Genomic DNA, 20,692 nt, shown 5'->3' with positions numbered 1-20,692 from the left:
TGTGTAGCTGTATTAAAGTGTGTAGCATTATTAATATGTAATCCTATATTTGGAGTGACAATATTTATGCAATCAAGATCATTCAGATAAACTGCTGTGCCTCCTGCTATTATATTTTAACACTTTAATTGCACATTACGTTTAAAATGAAGCAAGATATTTTTAGTATAACTAATTGCAAAAATGTTTTTGTTTTGAAACTAAATTTAAAGATTAAATGCTGTTTTGAATAAATATTGTTTACAATGTTATTGGTATTATATTGTATTATTAAACTCGCCTTTCGTTAGGATATTGCGCCGATCATCCATCTTCTGTTAGTTTCATTACTTTTTCTACTATCACTTAACGCTTAAAGCTGACCCAAAGAGTAAAGAAACAAAATTTCTCCACCATGCGCGCTTCTGTCGTATGCGCAAAGGAAAGGAATGCCAAACGAGAGTTGCGCCGTTATGTCACAAATTGGTTTACCTTCCCATAAGAAGTTATTATTTAAAAAATAAAAAAGAAAAGAAACAGACTGTAATATAAAACACAAGAATAAAGAAATGTTTATTAAAACTTTGTATGCTAAATATACATAAACTTAATAAAAATATTGTTTCATAAAACGCCTGCTTTTTAAATAAAAACTGGCGCTGTCCAAACTAACCCCCCTCCCCAAAAAAAAATCTGTCAACCATGACATCTACCCAAAAGAAAGAGGTGCATTCCTTCAAATATATTTTTTTTTCCAGCTACAGCACTGTATACGTACATATAGTATTACCAATAGGGAAAAAAAAAGTAACAACAAATATATCAATAACGCAGTAGGACTACTGGTTTATTTAATTTTAAAAAAGAGGTACACCTAAATATTAGGGAGCTTCAAAATTATAATTTCACAGTACCAATGGAAACAGAAAAAAAATAAATAAAAACCGCAACACTTATGGTAGAAAAATTAGACAGTATTAATCCTTATTAAAAATCTCTGCATATTGAATGTAAAATAAGCAACTTGGGAATCGCCAAGTTAAAACAAAGCCAAATCAATATGGATAGTAATTGATAGCAGGGATGTTGTAGTAGACAAAAACAATCGGCAGAAAAGTGATAAAAGGTTAGAAATAATCTTGCCGAAGAGAAGGGTTCTACCGGGTGCGTGGTTGGTTTGTTTAATTTTTATGGGCGCAAGAGCCCTTGAGGGCTATACTGCGTCAAACGATTTTTTGGAATAAAATGTATAGATAAAGATAAAAGTAAGCGTGTTTTCAGGTGAAAGGTATAAACATAGGTAGTTTAAAATAAGTAATAAAAAACAAGTAGGCATTAAAAACATTTAAATAAAGTATGAAATAATATGTCGACAAGAAATCTTGAATAACAAGAAAAAGACAAATCACATTGCGTGAACAGAAAGTGGAAATTCCAAACATTTTGATAGTAACCCAAACAAGAAAATATTTCTAGTGGATACATTGGAAAATTGCAAATGAAATGCAACAATTAAAGAAAAATTATGAATAAAACAGAAAGTAAAGAAGTTTGACATGAATATATTATAATCCACTGAGAAAAAGGAACTTTGAGGTTGATTAAGAGTTAAAAAATTGAAGATGAATGTAATTCAAAAATAAAATGTGATTTTATCACAAGTGCAATTCAAAAGTAATTCGATGTTTCAAACTGCTCACCGTTCAAAAGAATGGTCGTTCTTTTTTTAGGTGAACGAACGGATCCGTTCGTTTTAAAGATTCGTTCTTTTTGGCACGTTTGTTCATGAACGACACATCCCTAGTACACACCCCGTCATGCTTAAGATGGCATACATAGGCTATTGTAACCCGAGTATCTTATCACTTGGCAGAATAACCTTTTCCAGATATTTTCATTATTTACTGAAAATAAATCACTTGTAAGAAAAATTTCATTCTATTTAAGCAGCTCAAAATCTGATGATAACTGGAATTTCAAAATAAAAGACTGGTGTGAAATCCAGAGCCGCTTAACATTAAGGTTATATGCCCAAAGTTCAGGATTCTGAAAAAGAGATCCGGAGATTGTCTTGAAATCCAGGTAACAATACCAGGTCCAATAATGAGATTTGACTATTTGAATAGTGTGGACATCTTATTTACTCTAGTCACTGTTTTTTAAAACTGATTTCAAAATAGTCGCTTTTGGCCATGTTTTTGTTAAAGTAGTTGCCATAGTCGGCTTTGCTTCAAAACAGTAGATTTAGTCACTTTTTTAGTCTCCAGGGGCAGCTCTGCATTTGGTACATGCACTGAATGCCAGGTTTTGAAAGATACTTTCTCCCCAACAATTGGGATTGGTTAGGGAATTTTGTTCTCACCACTTTAGATCATTTTGTTCTTTATAACACAGTTCTAGGAAAGATATGTCAATTTCTCTTTGAGCTGAGATTTCTGGCAAGAATTCAGTATGTGGTTGACTTACAATTTTGTTAAAATATTAAAAAACAATTATGTCTTTGAAAGTGGACCAATTAGGTCAGAAATATTTTGTTCAGACTATTTTGCTGCTTTTATACTGATATTTTACAAAGGCTATTAATTTTTATTTTATTGCTGTGTCCTTCGCTTGAATTTTTTTGAAGAAATTCGAATTTACACTGGTGTGCAAAACTTAAGCAACAAGTGCGTTTTTTGTCATAATTCTACAAGAAATCATCCGATTGACATGAAATTTGAATATGATGCACATTATTTTGTACTTAAACGATGGTGAAAGAATAATGGCACAGAAATGAATATAAAACTTAAAGAAGGGTATGGAACAAAAAAAGGCTGTATTTGACATATAGTGGCAATACACATGATTGCCTGAAGAAGCGTAAGTACAACTGTCAGATGTTCCCTAGTATGGGATATGCCCTCCCCTTGCTGCAATTGTTGCCTGGCATCATCTCCATTCCTCCTTTAAAGCATCTTTTAGCTGATGGGTGTTACCAAGAGGATACTGTCGTGTCGCAAGACGTCTCCCTAATTCATCCCAAACATTCTCTATGGAATTTAGATCTGGAGAGTAAGCTGACCAATCCATTTGTCTGATATCTTCACTTTCCAGTAGCTCTTGAACATTAGCAGTACGGTGTGGCTGGGCATTGTCATCCATAAAAATGAAGTCTGGTCCAATGGCCCCTCGGAACAGACGCACATGGGGTAGGATTACCTCATTGCAGTAGCGATCTCCAGTTACAGAACCTGGGTCGAAGATCTGAAGCTCAGTCCGCCCGTTCAACATAATGCCACCCCAGAAGAGAACTCCAGGACCACTGTAACGATCTCTTTCCGCAATGTTATTGGGATGAAATTGAGCTCCAACCTCTCTCCAGATCAACTGACGTTGAGAATTGCTTGTAGCACTAAAATGACTCTCATCTGTGAAGAGGACACGACTCCATCGATGAGGTGTCCAGGTTTCGTGTTCTCTGCACCACTCTAAACGGTACCGCCGATGGCTAACTTTTAAAGGAATGCAGCGTTCAGGACGTCTAGCAAATAAGCCACCTTCGTGGAGGCGTCTGGCCACTGTAAATCTTGATACTTGTCGTCCTGTGGCTGTGCACAGTTGCTGAGATATGGCGCTCACTGACTGAAAACGGTTTCTTTTCACCTGTACCACAATGTAACGGTCATCTCTTGGTGTTGTTTTCCTTGGACGGCCACCACCAACCTTCTGAACAGCTGTACCAGTAGTTTTAAAGACATTCAGGGTTCATCCGCTTTAGGCAAAAAAAAATTCAAGCACTTTTCAAGTACTTCTCAAGGTAAAAAATTTTGTTTTCAAGGCAATATCATAAATTTGTACTAAAAATATTGTATGCAGATTTCATTTACTACAAACACATAGAAATAAGGCAATAATACAAAAAAATATAGAAAAACAAAATTGCTTTTTCTACAACGAGAGACGCTTTGATGAAAGATCTACTGTTGAAAGTTTTTCTGAAAATGTTTCAAAAGTTTGATCATAAAGAGAAGCAGATACTAAGAGGTTTAATTTTGAGGTTTTTCAAAGGTTGCAGCAGTAAGAGGTTTGTATATTTTCTAGAATCAGCAAATTAATACTTTTAGAAAAAACCTTTCATAAGTGCTTTTAACTTTTATGGGAAGAAACTAAAATACCCAAGTTCAATGGCATTGCCAGAGAGGAGTTTTGAAGTTTGTGAGTTTGTTCGATGTGGCATGTTTCCCATGAAATAAATTCATTTGTTTTTTATTAAAATTAAACAAAAAATATACTAATCTAAGGTAGCATATGCGAAACTAACATTTGATTTGTCAAAATATTTAAATATTTGCAGGATGCAAAAAGATTGAAATTTCAAACACAAGAGCAATTTTCCACGAAACCAGAGTAAGTTCAATGTTGTCATGGTTTCCAAATTAATTTCTTTGTTAATTAATGAAATTAAACAAAAAATAAACTAATCTAAGGTACCATATGTCAAAATATCTTTCGGTTGTAAAAAACATCAAAATATTTACAAGATGCAAAAGGATTGAAATCCCAAACACGGAAGTAATTTTCCGCGATGTTGCGGAAATTTTCTGAACACATGTTCAGAAAATTGCATTGGTGAAATACTTTTTTAAAACTTCTAAGCCCCAAAGCAGAATACTTTACGATGTTCTGCAACGGAAAATCATTTGACTAAAATTGTTCTGCAAGTACTTTAAGCATTGTACGCGAAAAAACGTGACATTTTAAACAAGTTGGGTGGCAAAAATCAAAATCATTTCACATAGTTTTTTTTTAACTGGACTGTTACTATTTATTTTTGTGGAAATGAGATATTTCCGGAAACATCACAGCTTTCAACCAAATGACTAATTAAAGAGCACTGAATTTGGAAAATTAGTTGATCATGAAAACTATAAAATCAAAAAAACTTTAACAAGGTGTCAAACCTAAACCGATTGGGATTCTCCAAAAATAGTTTATACTAGCTGCGTGCCCGGCGTTGCACGGGCTACCTAAAAAATGTAAGAGCAGTCCAGTTGATGCTTTTGTAGTACACTGACACTAGTTTCTTACGCGTTAAGGAATAAATAAATGCGCGTAAAGCAAGGTTTGCAAAACACCAGTAAAACATATTTTTGCCAAAACACCAAAACACCTCATCAACGTTAATAATCGTTATCAATGATACAAGTTATGAGTACATTTTCAGTCAGCACAAAAGGGGAAAATATATGCATTATCAACTATAATCTTTACTCACGTTAAACTGAATTACATCTGATAGACTATATCGGAAATATTTATGCACAATAACAATCCGCTTTTTACATAAAATAGTCTACTACCCGGCGTTGCCCGGGTGTTTATTAATACCACTCAGATAAATATTTGGATGGATTCTATCCACATGGTCGTACAAGAATTACATCAATCCGTTTTCCAGGTACAAACCCTCAAAAAACTCAAATAACTTGTAAATCACTCATTTACTTTACGACGTGCACGGTCCTCCTCGAAAATGAAAGTTATGTCATGTGACGCGTATTTAACAATCAGGCTTGAACAAAGAAAAAAAAAACAGCAAAATTTTGCTGCAGATTAAGGCAAAATAATCGAAAAGTAAACAACTTAAACACCCTGATTACAGGAAAAGCCTTAAAACAAAAGCCTAATTTTATTTCTTTATATTCGAGAAAAAAAATTGCAACAGATGTTTCTTTTCAATGATTTTCTTCACGCTGTAAATTTTAATAAAAGCGTTCATCCGGAAAGTTGAGTTGAAGCACTGAATAATAATTTGAATGGAGGAAAGCCTTCGAAAAATAGAAATTTGATTTTGAAATCTAAGAGTCATAATTAATAATTTTTAATTGATATCTCCGCTAATTATTATCGGAGGATTATGTTAAATAGCCAAACATGAAGACGGGAAGATGACGAATCCATCGATACCTGGTTCGATGGTCCGTTCACTGTCGTTCGGGAGAAGAAGCTTGGACATAGATAGATAGAGAGATACTCAGATTTTATATGTATAAGATGCTTTCCAAAATGCATAGAAAGAGCAAAGATACAAAATTTTATAAAAATCCGACCCTAGGTGTCAAACCACATTTTTTGGTTAATTTTACATGGCATGAAGGAGCAATTAAAATAATGTTACTAAACAAAGAAATTACTGAAATAATAAATAGAATGAGTTGAGTTTGGGTTGCATGTAATAAAACACTTCAAAACAATTAAAATATTTTCTGGAAGCAAAAGGATTGAAATCTTAAACAAGACACGCAATTTCCAGCGATGGACATGTTGGCATGTTTCCTAAACATGCATGGCGGAAATTGTAGTGGATGAAGATCGATTGGGAAAAAACTACAAAGGACTAATCGAATTCAACATCGCGAGCTTTCCCCCAAATTATCGTAATTTGAGACAATTTTAGATTTTCTACTAATTTTAAGAAATTTGCAAACTCTACAGATTTTCTGCACCGCAGTTTCTGCAGATTTTCTGCACCGCAGTTTCTGCAGATTTTCTGCACCGCAGTTTCTGCAGATTTTCTGCACCACAGTTTTTGCAGATTTTCGGCACCGCGGTTTTTGCAAATTTTCGGCACCGCGGTTTCTGCAAATTTTCGGCATCGCGGTTTCTGCAAATTTTCGGCATCGCGGTTTCTGCAAATTTTCGGCACCGTGGTTTCTGCAAATTTTCGGCACCGTGGTTTCTGCAAATTTTCGGCACCGTGGTTTCTGCAGAAATTTCAATGAAATTTGCAGAATTTCTGCAGAAAATATGTCAGCTTTCCTCTCACATTTGAACAGAATTGTTCTGCAGCTCAGGCATCTGTTCTGCGACGTACGTCGCAAATTTAGTAGTATTCTGCTTTGGGGCTTCTAAGCACAATTCGTTGATTTTTGAGAGAATTTAAGCACTAAGAAACTTTTTCAAGGTTTTAAAACTTTTTCAAGGTTTTCAAGCACTTGAAAATGAAATTTTTTTTTCAAGCACTTTTCAAGGTTTTTCAAGGGCGTACGAACCCTGACATTACAAATACGAGAAACAACACTTTTGTTGATCCCGAACTCTTCGGTGTCACTGGTCACACTACGCCCCTCCTCAAGCTTCCCAATCATTCTTCCTCGAGTAAAGTCGTCTAATGATTTCTTGAAGACATGTTTCACAAAACAAATCAATTGCACTTGTAGCGAATGTCTTTAACTATGGAGCTCTTCATCCTTTTATCATAGCTTTGACCTGCGCGCGCCGACGCACAAGGTTTACGTACACTTACATCACCTAGGACGTTTTATTTTTAAAATTTGCATACAAATAGTCTTTCTACTGAATTACATGCATATTATACTGCAATTTCATGGCTATCTTATATTTTGTTGGGGAGCTGTGGCCAAAAAACTACTTGTTGCTTAAGTTTTGCACACTAGTGTAGTATCAAAAACAGTTACAATGCATTCAAGTGTTCATGGTTTTGAATTACTAAAAATTGCTTCTCCAAATTTTGTTCAAAAGACCATTTATGGTACCTACATTAATAAAGTATGCAGATTTATCTAAATATAATTATATTTTTCTGTTGGAATAACTTAAAATTAAATTTTATCATAGTGAAATGCGGTTTGTTACTGCTAATTTTGGTACATGTAGATAAAATAAAAATTTATATGTTGCAATTCCATGATGAATCATTTCAGTTTATTTGATTCCTTTAAATATTAAATTGAGAGGCTTTGAGAAATAATACATGTAATGGAAAGAAATTGCTAGTTTAAAAGCTTAAATTGAAACCCTGATCCATAAGAACTGTTCCTGAAAGATACATTCTTATTTTTGATTATTTTTTGGTTGAATGTGGGCAAATATTTATAAAGTTTAAACTAATGTTGTCACATTTTTAAAAATTTGCTCCAGATCATTTTTTATCTTCAACAATGTATATTAAACTATTAACCATACAAAATCTTGCTTTAAATGAAACCTGTGCTTTTTAAAAAAAAATGAGTTAATTATTTGGCGGCCGACTAACCAAATTGTTGGGCTGGTTTAAGGCGAATATTTGGTATTCAGCCAAATCACTATTCCTTGCATCACCATGTTGTAGTAAAAAGTAGTGTCAAACAACATTTTTCTCCTTGTAACTGATAGTGCTGCATGCTGAGATTCTATCAGGCACTACACAGGATTTGTGAGAAAATTCATGCACACGCCCAACATAGATTGACTTATTTCAAACATAAAACAAGTTTTTGCAAAATCACCTAATTGTATAAAAAATCTTGAAGCACAAGCTGTACGTTTACCTCTTCCACCAAAGCCTGTAATAGCAATGGAGAAAATCTGAAGGTGTGGCTGTATTTCAGCAAAAATTTTTGAAAGTGTAATACACCAATTCTATCCAGTGGATGCAGCTTCGAATAAAATAAGGCAAGGAGTATTCTACTGGCCAGTGTTAGAAACAAATTTGGAATACAGTCGACTCTCGATAACTCTAAGTCTTATAACTCAAATCTTATTTTATCTCTTCAATACAAAGTTGTCTCTATATCTCGAATATACTCCTTCTACGTTGAAGTGTTTACAATAGTTTTGTTTCCATTTTATGCTTAAAATGCAACCAAAATAATTTTAAAAAAAATCTTTTTCTTCCCTTTGACACATTGCTTAGCTTAACAACTTCTTTCTGAGAGGGGATAATTTATTTTAATAGCGATAAATTGTTATTAATAGCGTTCCTTTATACACGGTGTTACAATAAGATTACGTGAGAAGTAGCTGATTCGGCTACTTTTTTACTGTGTGGCGACCTAAAATATTATTGCAGGCTAATCTTTGACAGACTGAAAATTTTGGCAATAATAGAAAAAAAAGTCTATTTTCTGGATTGCTGGAATAATCTGCTTTTAGGACAAACAGATGTTTAAAAGCAATACAAACTGAAATCAAGAGAAAATAAATTGGGACTATGACACAAACTTTATGACTTTTAAAGATGCAATAAAAAATGTAAGAAGTAAAAAAAAAAATTCCTTTTTCGAAGTGTCCTAGTAAAATTTATTCTTTGTAAAGATATTGTTGTTATGTAGTACTAATAACCAATTTTATCCTAACTATACGTGTTACAGTCTATCCATTATGCACTATGCCTGAAAAAGAAAAGAAAAATTGTTCTTCAGAAGGTTGGTAAAGGAACCTCTGATAACTAGAACTACCGATTACTTGGAAAGTTTTAGCCAATCCTTTGGGACTTCGAGTTATTGAGAGTTGACTGTATATAAATTCTAACTTCAGCATTTATCTTTTATCTACAATTGTGCATTTGCAAAAAGAAAATATAGAACTCAACCATGCAATTAGAAACATCAATGAAAAAAAGGAAGCAGTTAAAAGAGCACTCAATTGAATTAGGACAGTTAGAATGAGAGTAACAAGGGAGAATAGAATACCTTAAAACGTGGAGGCATAACTCTCAGCAGATGGACTTTGATGGTCAGGCCAATCAATGTTGCCATACTACAATGTGGAATTGTAGGGGTAAATTCAACAAAGCAATAACAGTTCTCATCTTCTACCTGTAAAAAACAATTTGATCACTTTAAGAATTTTTCAGGACCAAAATGGTGCATGCAAAACAAAGGCCGTAAAAAATTAGTTTATACTAATTAAGATACAATTAAATGAAAAGATTATCAACTTCTCAACAGCTTAGTTGGAGTTGGAATGTGTGAAACAGGGTTCCTATTTTTTTTGCCAATGAAACTTTAAGATCTTTTTAAGGTGTCATTATCATTTTTAGGGCCATATCATATGTTAGCTTAACAGTAAAATTTAGAATGATTTTTCTTTAAAAAAAATATAAAATATATATAAAAGCAAACATTTTTAATAAAAAGATTAATTAAATAACAATAATTAAAATAATATTCAATATACAAATACAACTTTTATGATAAATACACCAAAAAGACAACATAAAAATTGCACAAGAAGATAAGGTTAAATGCTACACCTTAATCAAGTCCAGAGAAACAACATTCAATTCTTCCAAGGTCATTGGATGCTCTGGATCTTTAATATCTCTTATATAATTTGAAAATGTTAAGGTTTAAAAAAATCATACATGCACAATTATTTCATATAAATAAAACATAGCACAGGGAAAGTAAGGGCTCATTAGACCAGAGAGCAGGTGAAACCAATCACAATGACTTACCATTAATATTTTAAATTTAGTTAGGGTTAGCCCAGCAAATTGAAAGTTCTAAATTAAAAATTCGGACAATAATAAATAAATATATATTGCTTTTTCTCATTTAAGGAATATTTTAGCATTAAAATGTCACACATACATGTGTATATATCCAACACAATAGGAATTATTTTAAATGAAATATTAAAATAATAATAATTAGCTCATTTAGAAGTTTGTTGATGGTTCTAAGCGGAAAAACATTAAATCCGGGGTGAGGTTAAAAATCTATGGCTCTTACCCAATGAACAAGTGGGGAAAATGTGTAATCTTTACTTGTTTTTAGATGCAATTTCATTTATAGCACGATCTGTACTAACACTTTTTTTTTTGCAAATTTGCAAAAGTGGTTGGCCCATTAACAAATAAAAATTCTTTTAGAGTTTTTATGCTTTGAATCACATTGATCAACTATGGAGACATCCTTCACAATTTTTTCTTCATCTTCATTACTGTTATCGGAAGTGGGAAGTAAATCAGATATTGAAGGAATTTGTGATGTGATGCAATGATACATTCATCTGCACCTTTAGAAAGATTTCAAAAAAAAAAAAAAAAAAAACATACCTAAAAAAATTTACTACTACTTTTAAATTTTAAAAGTAGTTTTCATAATTCACTACTAACTACTTTTTTTTTGTATTGCACTATTTATTACTCTATTTTTAAAAAAAAGTATAGTGTGCTACACTACTAACTACTAAAAAATGCTGCTACTCAGGGGTCAATTCCGACAGAAGTTAGGTACGCTTATGGACTTTCACACAATTCGGACCTCTAAACACCAAGACCGTAGCCAGAATTTTGTTTTGGGGGAAGGGGGGTGTTCAAAAATTTTCGACATAAAGACAAAAAGTCACCTGTTGCTATGATTTTTGAAGCATGTTGCGTATTGGTAGACATATCGCAGTAAAGTGTGTGTGTAGGGGGGGGGGCAACACAGCAAAATGACAATTTTTTTGGAAGATGTGGGAGAGGGTAGGCAGTATTAGTAGTTGATTTTTGGAATTTTTTCTTTTGAACAGTAATTTTACTGAATTACAGAGTTAAAGTTTCTTTATCAAAATGTGTGCAAATGTTTTCTCAGATCATCTAAATTAGTTAATATAGTATTATTTAATCAAAATTTAATAATGCACAAGTTGTATTGGTACAGAAAAAGATGTGTGGTAGATCGTAAATGTCGCAGTTTGCGAAAGATATCAATGACATAAGGACCTTTAATTGGCGCTCAAGTTGGACATGAAATAATAAAATATATCACCAATCACTTTTCATGAGCTCTGAGAGTTGGGAGTGCACAAATGGTTCTTTGTAAGGGAGGAACCGACCTAGGCATATTTTTAATATTTTGAAATACATTCCAAACCGACACTGGGTTCGGTATCTCAATTTAGACACAATTTCACAAGACAGTTTGTTAAACGCAATTCAGGCTACATTTGGCAGTAACACAAGGAAAAGGATTTGGTTTGTGGACACTCATCTGGAAATTTTTGAAGCCTTAAAAATGCGTTTGGGAAATTTTGTTATTGAAGTTACAAAAACGCAATATTGGGATACATGTAGACATGTTAGAAGAGGAGGTGGTTGCTTTAACTCGGATTTTTTTTTAAGTTATAAGACTTACAAACCTACGCTTGATGAGGCTGAGGGTTCTCAAATTGGGAGAAGGTTTGGGAGTTCTCAAATTTTTGACAACAAGACTTTAAAAACGCCACTACAAATTTTCTTTCGGTGAGTTATTACAGGAAGGAGAATGAAATTTAGGAGTTTTTCCTTCTTAAAACACATTCTTAAGTTCTCTTTGGCATCGTTAAACAAGGAAAGGGGTTCCCCCCCCAAAAAAAAAATGTTTGCAATCAGAGTCCAAGAAATATGATTTTCCATTTTGTTTGGTACGACAGCATAAGGAGTGGGTAAGTGGTTGCTGTCCTCCCACAAAGTTTCGAAATCAAAGTTCTGAAAGTGCACCTTTTGTGATATTAGGGAAGAAAGCAGGGATCGGGTTCTCTGACCTGAAAAGTTTTCAAAACCAAGGGCCTAAATCCACAATTTTGAACTCTTTACGGCTTTGTCAAAGGAGTTAAAACCCTCTTTTGGATCACCAGTAAGCGTTTTTATTGCAACACTTAAAACTCTCAGTCAGAAGTTGCTGCCGCAGCATGATCCAACTCTCAGAGTCATTCTGAATTTGAAAAATGAGTGGGAGGTATGTGAAATTGAAGACCTCTTTTTTATATCACATGTGTCTTAAATACAGGGACTTCTCGCTTCTCCCCCAGAAAGTTTAAGAGTTTGTAGTCTTGAAAAGGCATTTTTGACGATCTTTGGTAATGTTAGAGGGAGAAGAGGTTTGAGGTTGCTCCCACGTCCCTTTTTCAAAACTGCAATTGTTATGTCCCTAATTATGTTAATAAAATAAACTCAGGAGTTTGCTAATGAAATTTTTTAAATTGTAGCTCTAAAAACACAATTTTGGAAGATTTTTGGTGATGTTAAGGGGAGGCAAGATTTAAGAGTCTAACCCCAGAAAATTTCTTAATTTGTAGTTTTAAAAATGCATTTTATACGATTTTTGGTAATGTAAAGGGGGAGGTTCAGGGGCGCTTCCCCGATCCTTCTTTAAACTTAAATCTTCTAAAATTAAATTGTCCATTATTATTTTAACTAAAAAACCTATTTTGCTGTGTGGGAAAGGGGGGTTAGGGAAATTTTTTGAAATTACAGTTGTAAAAATGCAGTTTTAGACTACACAGTGCGTCCAATAGAAAAGGTGACTGATTTTAAATAAGGTACAAGACATAAGTTTTTTCTAGTTTACAAGATGATTTATTCAAAATATACACCTTGGGAGTCAATACAATGCTTGAAGCGATCGTGAAATTTTTTGAAGCACTCTTCATACCCATCTTTTGGAATTGCCCCCAATTTCGCCATCGTAGCTGCCTGAATATCTGAAACTGTGACAAAATGTTTGTCTTTCATTGCCAATTTCAATTTGGGGAACAACCAGAAATCCGCTGGAGCCAAATCAGGGGAATAAGGAGGGTGATCAAGCACCACAATACTTTTTTGGGCCAAGAAGTTACGTACCATCAAGATTTTGTGTGCTGGCGCATTGTCATGCAAAAAAGACCATGTCCCTTGGTTTTGGTATTCAGGTCTAACTCGATGAATTCTCGCCCATAAACGCTTCAAAACACTCAAGTAGTAAGCAGCATTAACTGATTCACCTTCTGGCATGAATTTTTTATGGATGATACTCTGAATCAAAGAAAACTGTGAGGAGAGCCTTGATTCGGCTTTTTTCCATGCGCACTTTTTTTGGTTTGGCAACTTCTGGACTCTTCCACTCCGCGCTCTGACTTTTTGTGAGTGGTTCATACTTGAAACACCAGGTTTCATCACCAGTTAATGTTTGCCATGAAGTTTGGATCCCTTGTGGCCGCTTGTTGCATGTCTCTGCAGTGTTCCACTCTGCAATGTTTTTGGTCGTCAGTCAATGTGTGCGGTACAAAGCAAGCACACTTTCCTTTTTCCTAAATTGTCAGTTAAAATGAGATGGACAGGGGATTTAGGTATGCAAGTAACCTCTTCGATGAGTCGAGTAGTGACACAACGATCATTTTGTAAGATTTCGGTCACTTTTTCAATGTACTCATCATTTCGAACTGTTACTGAATGACCTGGTCTTGGATCATCTTCTAAGCTGTCTCTACCATCATGAAATCTTGCATACCACTTAAAAACATTCTTAAGACTCAGTACTTCACTACCATAAACAGTTTTCATCAATTCAAATGTTTCTGGGGCACTTTTACACAATTTAAAACAGAATTTAACGTTAGCGCGCTGCTCCATTTTTTTTTTCTACCGAGGCCAAGCGACTTCTTCTAGACTTTGCGTTATCACGTTTCAAATGATGTCGCCAACGCTTTGAAATTAATCCAGATAATAATTGAAATGTACGTGCATTTAATGCAATCATTCTTTCATAGATAGCGCTAATAGTTCCACAAATATTAAATCAGTCACCTTTTCTATTGGACGCACTGTGTATGTTTGGGTAATTTTTGCGGGAAAAGAGATTGGGACTAACTCCTGGGAATTTTCTGAAATTGAAATCTTCAAAACACAATTGTGATATCATCTTTGGTTACGTTAAGGGATCCGGCACTCTTTACCCATTGAAGCTCTAAAAACATAATTTTGGTTGACTTTCAATGATGTTAGGGGAAGAGTTTTTGGAAGCTCCTCTCCAGAAAATGTTCAAAATTTAAGCCCTGAAAACTAAATTTAAAACAATCTTTAATGATGTTGGGGAGAGAGGGGGGGGGGGGGGCGGGGTTGGAGAGACATTCCACGGAAAAGTTTTTGAAGTTAGCTTTTGAAAAGGTAGGTTTTAGAAGATGTTCAGTAATGCTTGTGGGAGGAGAGGTTTGGGGGTCATTTTTCGGCAACGCTCCCCCTGGAATTTTTTCAGAATTGAAGCCCTAAAAATGAAAGTTTGAATGATCTATGGTAATATGGAAGGGGGGGAGGGTTCGGGGACAACTTGAATTTTTCCGAGTTGAAATCTGAAGTTTCTGGCAATTTTTTTTACAGCACGTGAAACTTTGAAAATTTTGGGGGAGGGGGGTTCTGACCAGGCTCCCCTTGCTGGCTACGGCCTTGCTAAAAATGGACCTTTCACAAAACTCCTTCCGCCAACGTCTGAAATGTGCATCAATTTTTTTAGCACTAAGAATTTATTTTCCATTCTTATTTCATTTTGGACCAAAACAATCCAAATCATGTTTTTTTACCCAAACATTTGTTTTTGCACATAATTTGCGAATAATGCACTTTGTTTTATTGTTATGCATTATACCTATGCCGAGCGATGTAATCAAATAAAAACATATTTATTCTAAAAAATAAGTTTTATATTTTGCTAAATATGCTTTATACTGTGTATTTCTGAAGAACTAATAAGAAATATCTTAAACACAAAGTAGATACTAAAAGATAGCTACAGAGTTTTACAGCAGAAGGGTAATATTTTGCATGACACAAAGCATCAAAGAAATTAAAACAAGCTAAATATACAAACAATTCAGCATGTAAAAGCCACATGTGGATGATTTTGGACATTTCAATGGGAAACAAATGACTTAACTATTGAAAATTAATACCAAGTGTTTTTTAACTAATGCCATTTATCGGTTTTTGTTCCTTAATGGTGGTGGTTACTCCAAGAGCAATTATTTCTTTAGGATTAAAAGGTTTTTAAGTAACATCTGAAAGAATTAGTTATCACATTTTGTTTTAAATGATTCAACTATATTTAGTTTTCCTATTAAGTAATTCATGAATATTTTTTATTGTTTTATTTCTTCAACTTTAAGATACCACTTTAAGTTAGTTTCTTTATGGCCTGTTAAATGCCAAATTTGCCATTTAAACATAGCAGCGTAAATTCAAATTTGTCGGTTTAATTCCATGTTTGTCAAAAAATAAAAATTGAATGACTAGAGAATCTAGAACCGTTACTTTTAACGAAACAAAACTTCCCGTTAAGAAGTTTTTAAATACTTAACAGTAACATAAAAACACAAACATGATATGTCAATAGATCAATAGTTCTTCCATAAAAAAAAAAAAAAAAAAAAAAAAAAAAAAATACATTAAAGGATATCAAAGACTTCTCTACTGTCTATAGGTAAAGGTGTTTGCTGAAATTCATTTTCAGTAAACAATCTGTCAGGCATCCTGACATGCATTTCAGGATAAGCATTTTGAAGAAAATTCTCATTGAAGTTCATAATTACAATGCTTAAAAACTGATCAATAAGTAGTTTTCAAACTTAATTCGGGCTGAAGAATTGAAATAACTTTTGACTTTTTTACCTAACACGACACTGCGACAATAAATGTAAAAGCACTTTAGTTAATTTAAGCTCACATGTGTTGAAACTTAGTCCACATTTATAAACATTGAGTTCATTAAGCGCCAAGGCGCATCATTCAGATGAGAGAAATGAATACAGAGTCTCTACTCTCCAATTTTGCAATGAATCTGCTGCAGTTAGTATTTTCAGTGCAAAGTGGTTTTTTTTTTCTTTTTCAAAACGTCGTTTTAGAGGTTTTTAATTCGCAACTCCAACAAACTATAGGGGGCGCTGCAGTCAGTCTAATGGCCGATGAAAAAACTAAAACAAACGCACGCTGTAACACATAAATTGCTTCTAAACTTAGGAAATGATAGATATTTTTGTTGGCATGTATGATTTTTTGTTCTTTATTCATTTCAAAAGATTTTTCAAAGTCTTTTGGTTATTCTGACCCATGTAGAAAGGGATTAGAAATCAAAAAGTATTACGAAAGTAAAAAATTATGTAGAACACACAGTAAGTTGTTCTGAAGCAGCCATTTTCACGATGTTGAATTCGGAATTCATAAATTTTTGGTTCGCTTCGAACGGCATTTTCATTTTGTACCGTTTTTTCTATACATTAGTACATATTAAGTTCAGTTTCGTGACATTTCCGGCATTTGTTGACATTTTTGTCACATAGTGCACATACGTGACAGACTGTCAAGAGTAACGTTTAACACTAGATAATTTATTTCTATGACTATTGGATATCAAAAGAAATCATCATGCATTTATTTCATTCGTCATGGAAATGATTTAACTGATATGCGAAATCTTATCAAGATACATTATTCTTTCACACAATTTTAAAACCATAACCCTATAAACAGATTTTTGGCGAACTTTTATTTTTTATTGTTCAAATTCTTAACGATCTTTCTGGATTTTTCAATCTGTTCTGCGATAAATATTTTCAAGAAAATTTATTTGCATACTGTCTATTTCAGTAGGATACTGTAGTAACAAAGGTTATTTAAATCATTTATGTGGAATTAAGTTAAGGAAAAGTGTCCAGTCAATGTTGTTAAGTTTATTTTTTTTTTTCATCGAATTGAAAAACTGATATTTATTACAATTCACTCAGAACAAGATAAATAAAATGTGTACTCACAGTTTATATCAAATATTTTTGATGTTACGCTGTTGCGGATGACGATTCCAAATGATGAATTACGCAAATAAAAAAAATACACATAATAAACTATTTGTTTTGCCCAAAATGAACACATTGAACGCAATGTTTTAGTTTTGTCGGCAGTTTTGTAAATCTCCGCAAGGTAGCGTATTCGAGCGCTGGAGTTGCGAATTGTTTCAGGTAACTATTTTAATATTAGTTTATAGTCATGAAACAAAAGGTATGGGGCTTCCCTTTGCAAAGTGGCGGAAAGCGCTTGTTCTGACAGCTGTCTTAGATTTAGGAGGGAGTTGTTCTCAAGTTGGTAGCGTCTGAGCGTAATGTAATAGACTCCTTGGTTTGATACCTAACGGAATGTTATTTCCTTTTTTAGGTGATGTTAATCTTCTATCTTCCCTGTATTTTCTTGGGTTGTTCTCTCTGATGTATGTAAAGCTGTTCTGCTTCTTATATGGCATTATAATACGAAATGGGAAGATTGGACGCTGGGAAGAATGGGCGCCGGGAACTTTGGGCGCCAAGCACATTTTGCCCCATATTCCCTGCGCCCGAAGTGCTCGGCGCCCAAGCCCAAAATGCTCGAATTACGCTACTTTGCGGTGGTACACAATACAACTGAAAAAGGTAAAACATTCCGTTCTACGTGTTTTCTTTAGGGTAAATTACAGGCTTCAGACACTTTATGATGTAACGTAATTTCAAAGGAATAGAAAAGAAAGCTTCCCACAAACACGATGCAAAATTACTGTCATTCAATAAGCGTTAAAGCAAGTTATAAGTTGAGGCATTTGTTTGTTTTACATTTCTCATCCGCCATTAGGCAGTGGCTGCAGCGCCCCCTATAGTTTATTCGAGTTGCGAATAATAGTACTACAGTAGAGTTCTAAAGTACTTCGAGCTCGACAACGCGGTAGAAACCAAAGGATTCCGCCACGATCTGGCAGGACGAAAAAATTCCGTCGGAAACACTTCGTGCATTCCCACTAATTCGGCATTTCACGGCATTCACGAGGTTGGTCACTTTTCGGTCCACATTAGCCCGGGGTTTCGGGAATCTACTGCATTGTTGTTATATCTATTACTAAACATAACCAGATTTACATATGAAACAGTGGATTGCAGAGGACTGAGAACAAAGCGCCTTGCCCCGGCACAAAACAATGAAGGATTTTCGTTAAAAAGAAAATTAGAACACCCACAGGGCACCGGTGCCACAGAAGAGTCATTATATAGTAAATACAACTAATTTTACAAGTTTGATAGGTTGATATCTTACTCGAGTACAGATATAGAAAAGCATGAAATTTTGAAAGAAAAAAAATCACATAAAGTGATAAAGAATAATAAATTAGCGAAAGTAAATAGGAATAAATATAGAGTGAAACCTGTGTAAGTTGATCACCTGCGGTATAATACTTAAGTGGTCAACTTTGACAAGTAATTTTTTGTACATGACTGAAGTGGTCAACTTGAAGGGTTTTACTGAATCTTAATAGGAATAGATATATCAATGGTCGGAAGTAGCGCGCTACAAGTAGCGACGCTATTGAAGGAGCTACATTTTTTAGTAGTATGTAGTATAACGCACAACTTAAAAAAAAAAGAGTAGTGGTGCGATACGAAAAAAAAAATAGTTTGTAGCGAATTCTGGAAACAGATTTTAAATGAAGTTTTCTTTCTTTTTTTTTTTAAAGAAACAAGGTTCAAATGAATCTGATTAGTGCAAATCTTACGCCTTCCATGACCTAAGTGTAGCATTTGACATTTCCCTACATTAACTGCCATAATCCGCCCATCTGCCACTTATCCGCTGACTTAGTAATATAATCTAAATCCGCATGAAGCTGTTTACCTGTTCTTCATTTTCTACAATCCCCATAACTTTTACATCATCAGCAAAACAATTCATGCTTCCAGAAATATTTTCATTGATGTCATTCATAGAAATTATAAACAAGAGAGGCCCTAAAACTGAACCCCGAGGATCCCCGCTTAAAATATCACTCTATTTAGAATGATTTCCCCTCACAACTACTCTTTGTTTCCTTCCAGTCAGCCAATTTCTAACCCAAAGTAAAGCTTTACCTCCTATTCTTATGTCAGCTAATTTGCTGATAAGAGCAACATGCGGTACCTTATCAAAAGCTTTTTGAAAATCAATATAAACAACATCCACACACTTTTTGTTATCTAAAGCCAAGGTAACCTTGTCTCAGAAATGCAATAAATTAGTAGCACACGATTTACTTTTCTTGATTCTTGAACTCATACTGCAAACTAGCTAACAGACTATTAGTCTCTAAGAAATTCATAATATTAATTTTGATCAAAGTTTCGAAAATCTTACAAACCACTAAAGTCAGACTTACAGGTCTATAATTCCCAGCATTACCTTTAAAAACACTTTCTTGAAGAGCGGCGTTATGTTATCCAGTTTCCAGTCCGCTGGCACTGTCCCTGAGTTATAAGAAGCATTGAAAATATTTAAAATATCATCCACTAATTCCTCTGAACAATCAACTAAAATTTTTGGATAAGTATTATCTGGTCCCGGAGCTTTAGTTGCTTTAACTTTTTTCAAATGAATTAGAACCTCCTCCCTGGAAAACACAAAATCCTCAAGCTGCATAACATGCTTGTGTCTTGCTAGTGGCAACTGTTGAGATACATTTATCGTTAAACACACTAGAAAAAAAGTTATTAAGAACATTTGCAATATCCCTATCGTTTTGGATTAAATTTCCATGCTCATCAACCAATGGCCCAATTTGACTATTTAGAGTTTTCCCAGAATTAGCGTAAGCAAAAAATCCTATAGGATTCCCATCAATGTTATCTGCTAGCCTTTTGCTCCAATTCCCTTTTCTGAAGGGAATTCTACCAAAGAAACTTTTTCTAGCCAGCACTTGTGATAAAAATAACTGTGTGTGTTTATTTTCCTGTTGCGTTTTTTTTTTGAAAAATATTTTAATGAAGATTTAACACATGATTTAATCGTTATTTCTGTATTTTGATCTTATTCTCCGGAATTTTTTTCGAAATCGAAGTTTTAAAAACACGATTGAGAGCCATGTTTGCGAACAAACAATTTTTTTAAATTGAAGCTCCGGAAAATTTGAATTTAGATGACTTTCGATGGTGTTGGAAAAAAGAGTTTAAAGGCTTCTCCCCCAAAATTTTCTCGAAAGTGGAGGTCTAAACACAAAGTTTTAGACGCTCTCTGGTGCTATTAGTGGGAGGGAATTTTCATGGGATCTCTGGATTATTTTCACAGTTGCAGCCCTGAAAAGGAAATTTAAGACAATCTTTGATACTGGTTGGTATTTCTCCGGGATTAAGGTGCGAGCGCTCTCCTGGAAATTTTTCGACACTGACATTCTAAACACGCAATTGTAGGCTA

The 20,692-nt window shown here is 34.1% G+C and overlaps 1 protein-coding gene across 1 annotated transcript in view; it reads right to left on the bottom strand.

Annotated features, from left to right (window-relative positions):
* LOC129231076 (MIP18 family protein galla-2-like) overlaps positions 1-16,173 on the bottom strand; it is a 34,301-nt gene extending 18,128 nt beyond the window's left edge. Inside the window, exons 1-3 of the mRNA XM_054865322.1 lie at positions 15,918-16,173; positions 9,998-10,077; positions 9,435-9,560 (exon numbers count right to left, since the gene is read on the bottom strand). Coding sequence (XP_054721297.1) covers positions 9,435-9,560; positions 9,998-10,077; positions 15,918-16,044 — 333 coding nt within the window. The 5' untranslated portion in view covers positions 16,045-16,173. The remainder of the gene's footprint in view (positions 1-9,434; positions 9,561-9,997; positions 10,078-15,917) is intronic.
* Between the last annotated feature and the right edge of the window lie 4,519 nt (positions 16,174-20,692).

This window comes from Uloborus diversus, chromosome 10 (assembly GCF_026930045.1).
Source record: "Uloborus diversus isolate 005 chromosome 10, Udiv.v.3.1, whole genome shotgun sequence".
NCBI lineage: Eukaryota > Metazoa > Arthropoda > Arachnida > Araneae > Uloboridae > Uloborus > Uloborus diversus.
This window is presented reverse-complemented; position numbering and strand designations above follow the sequence as displayed.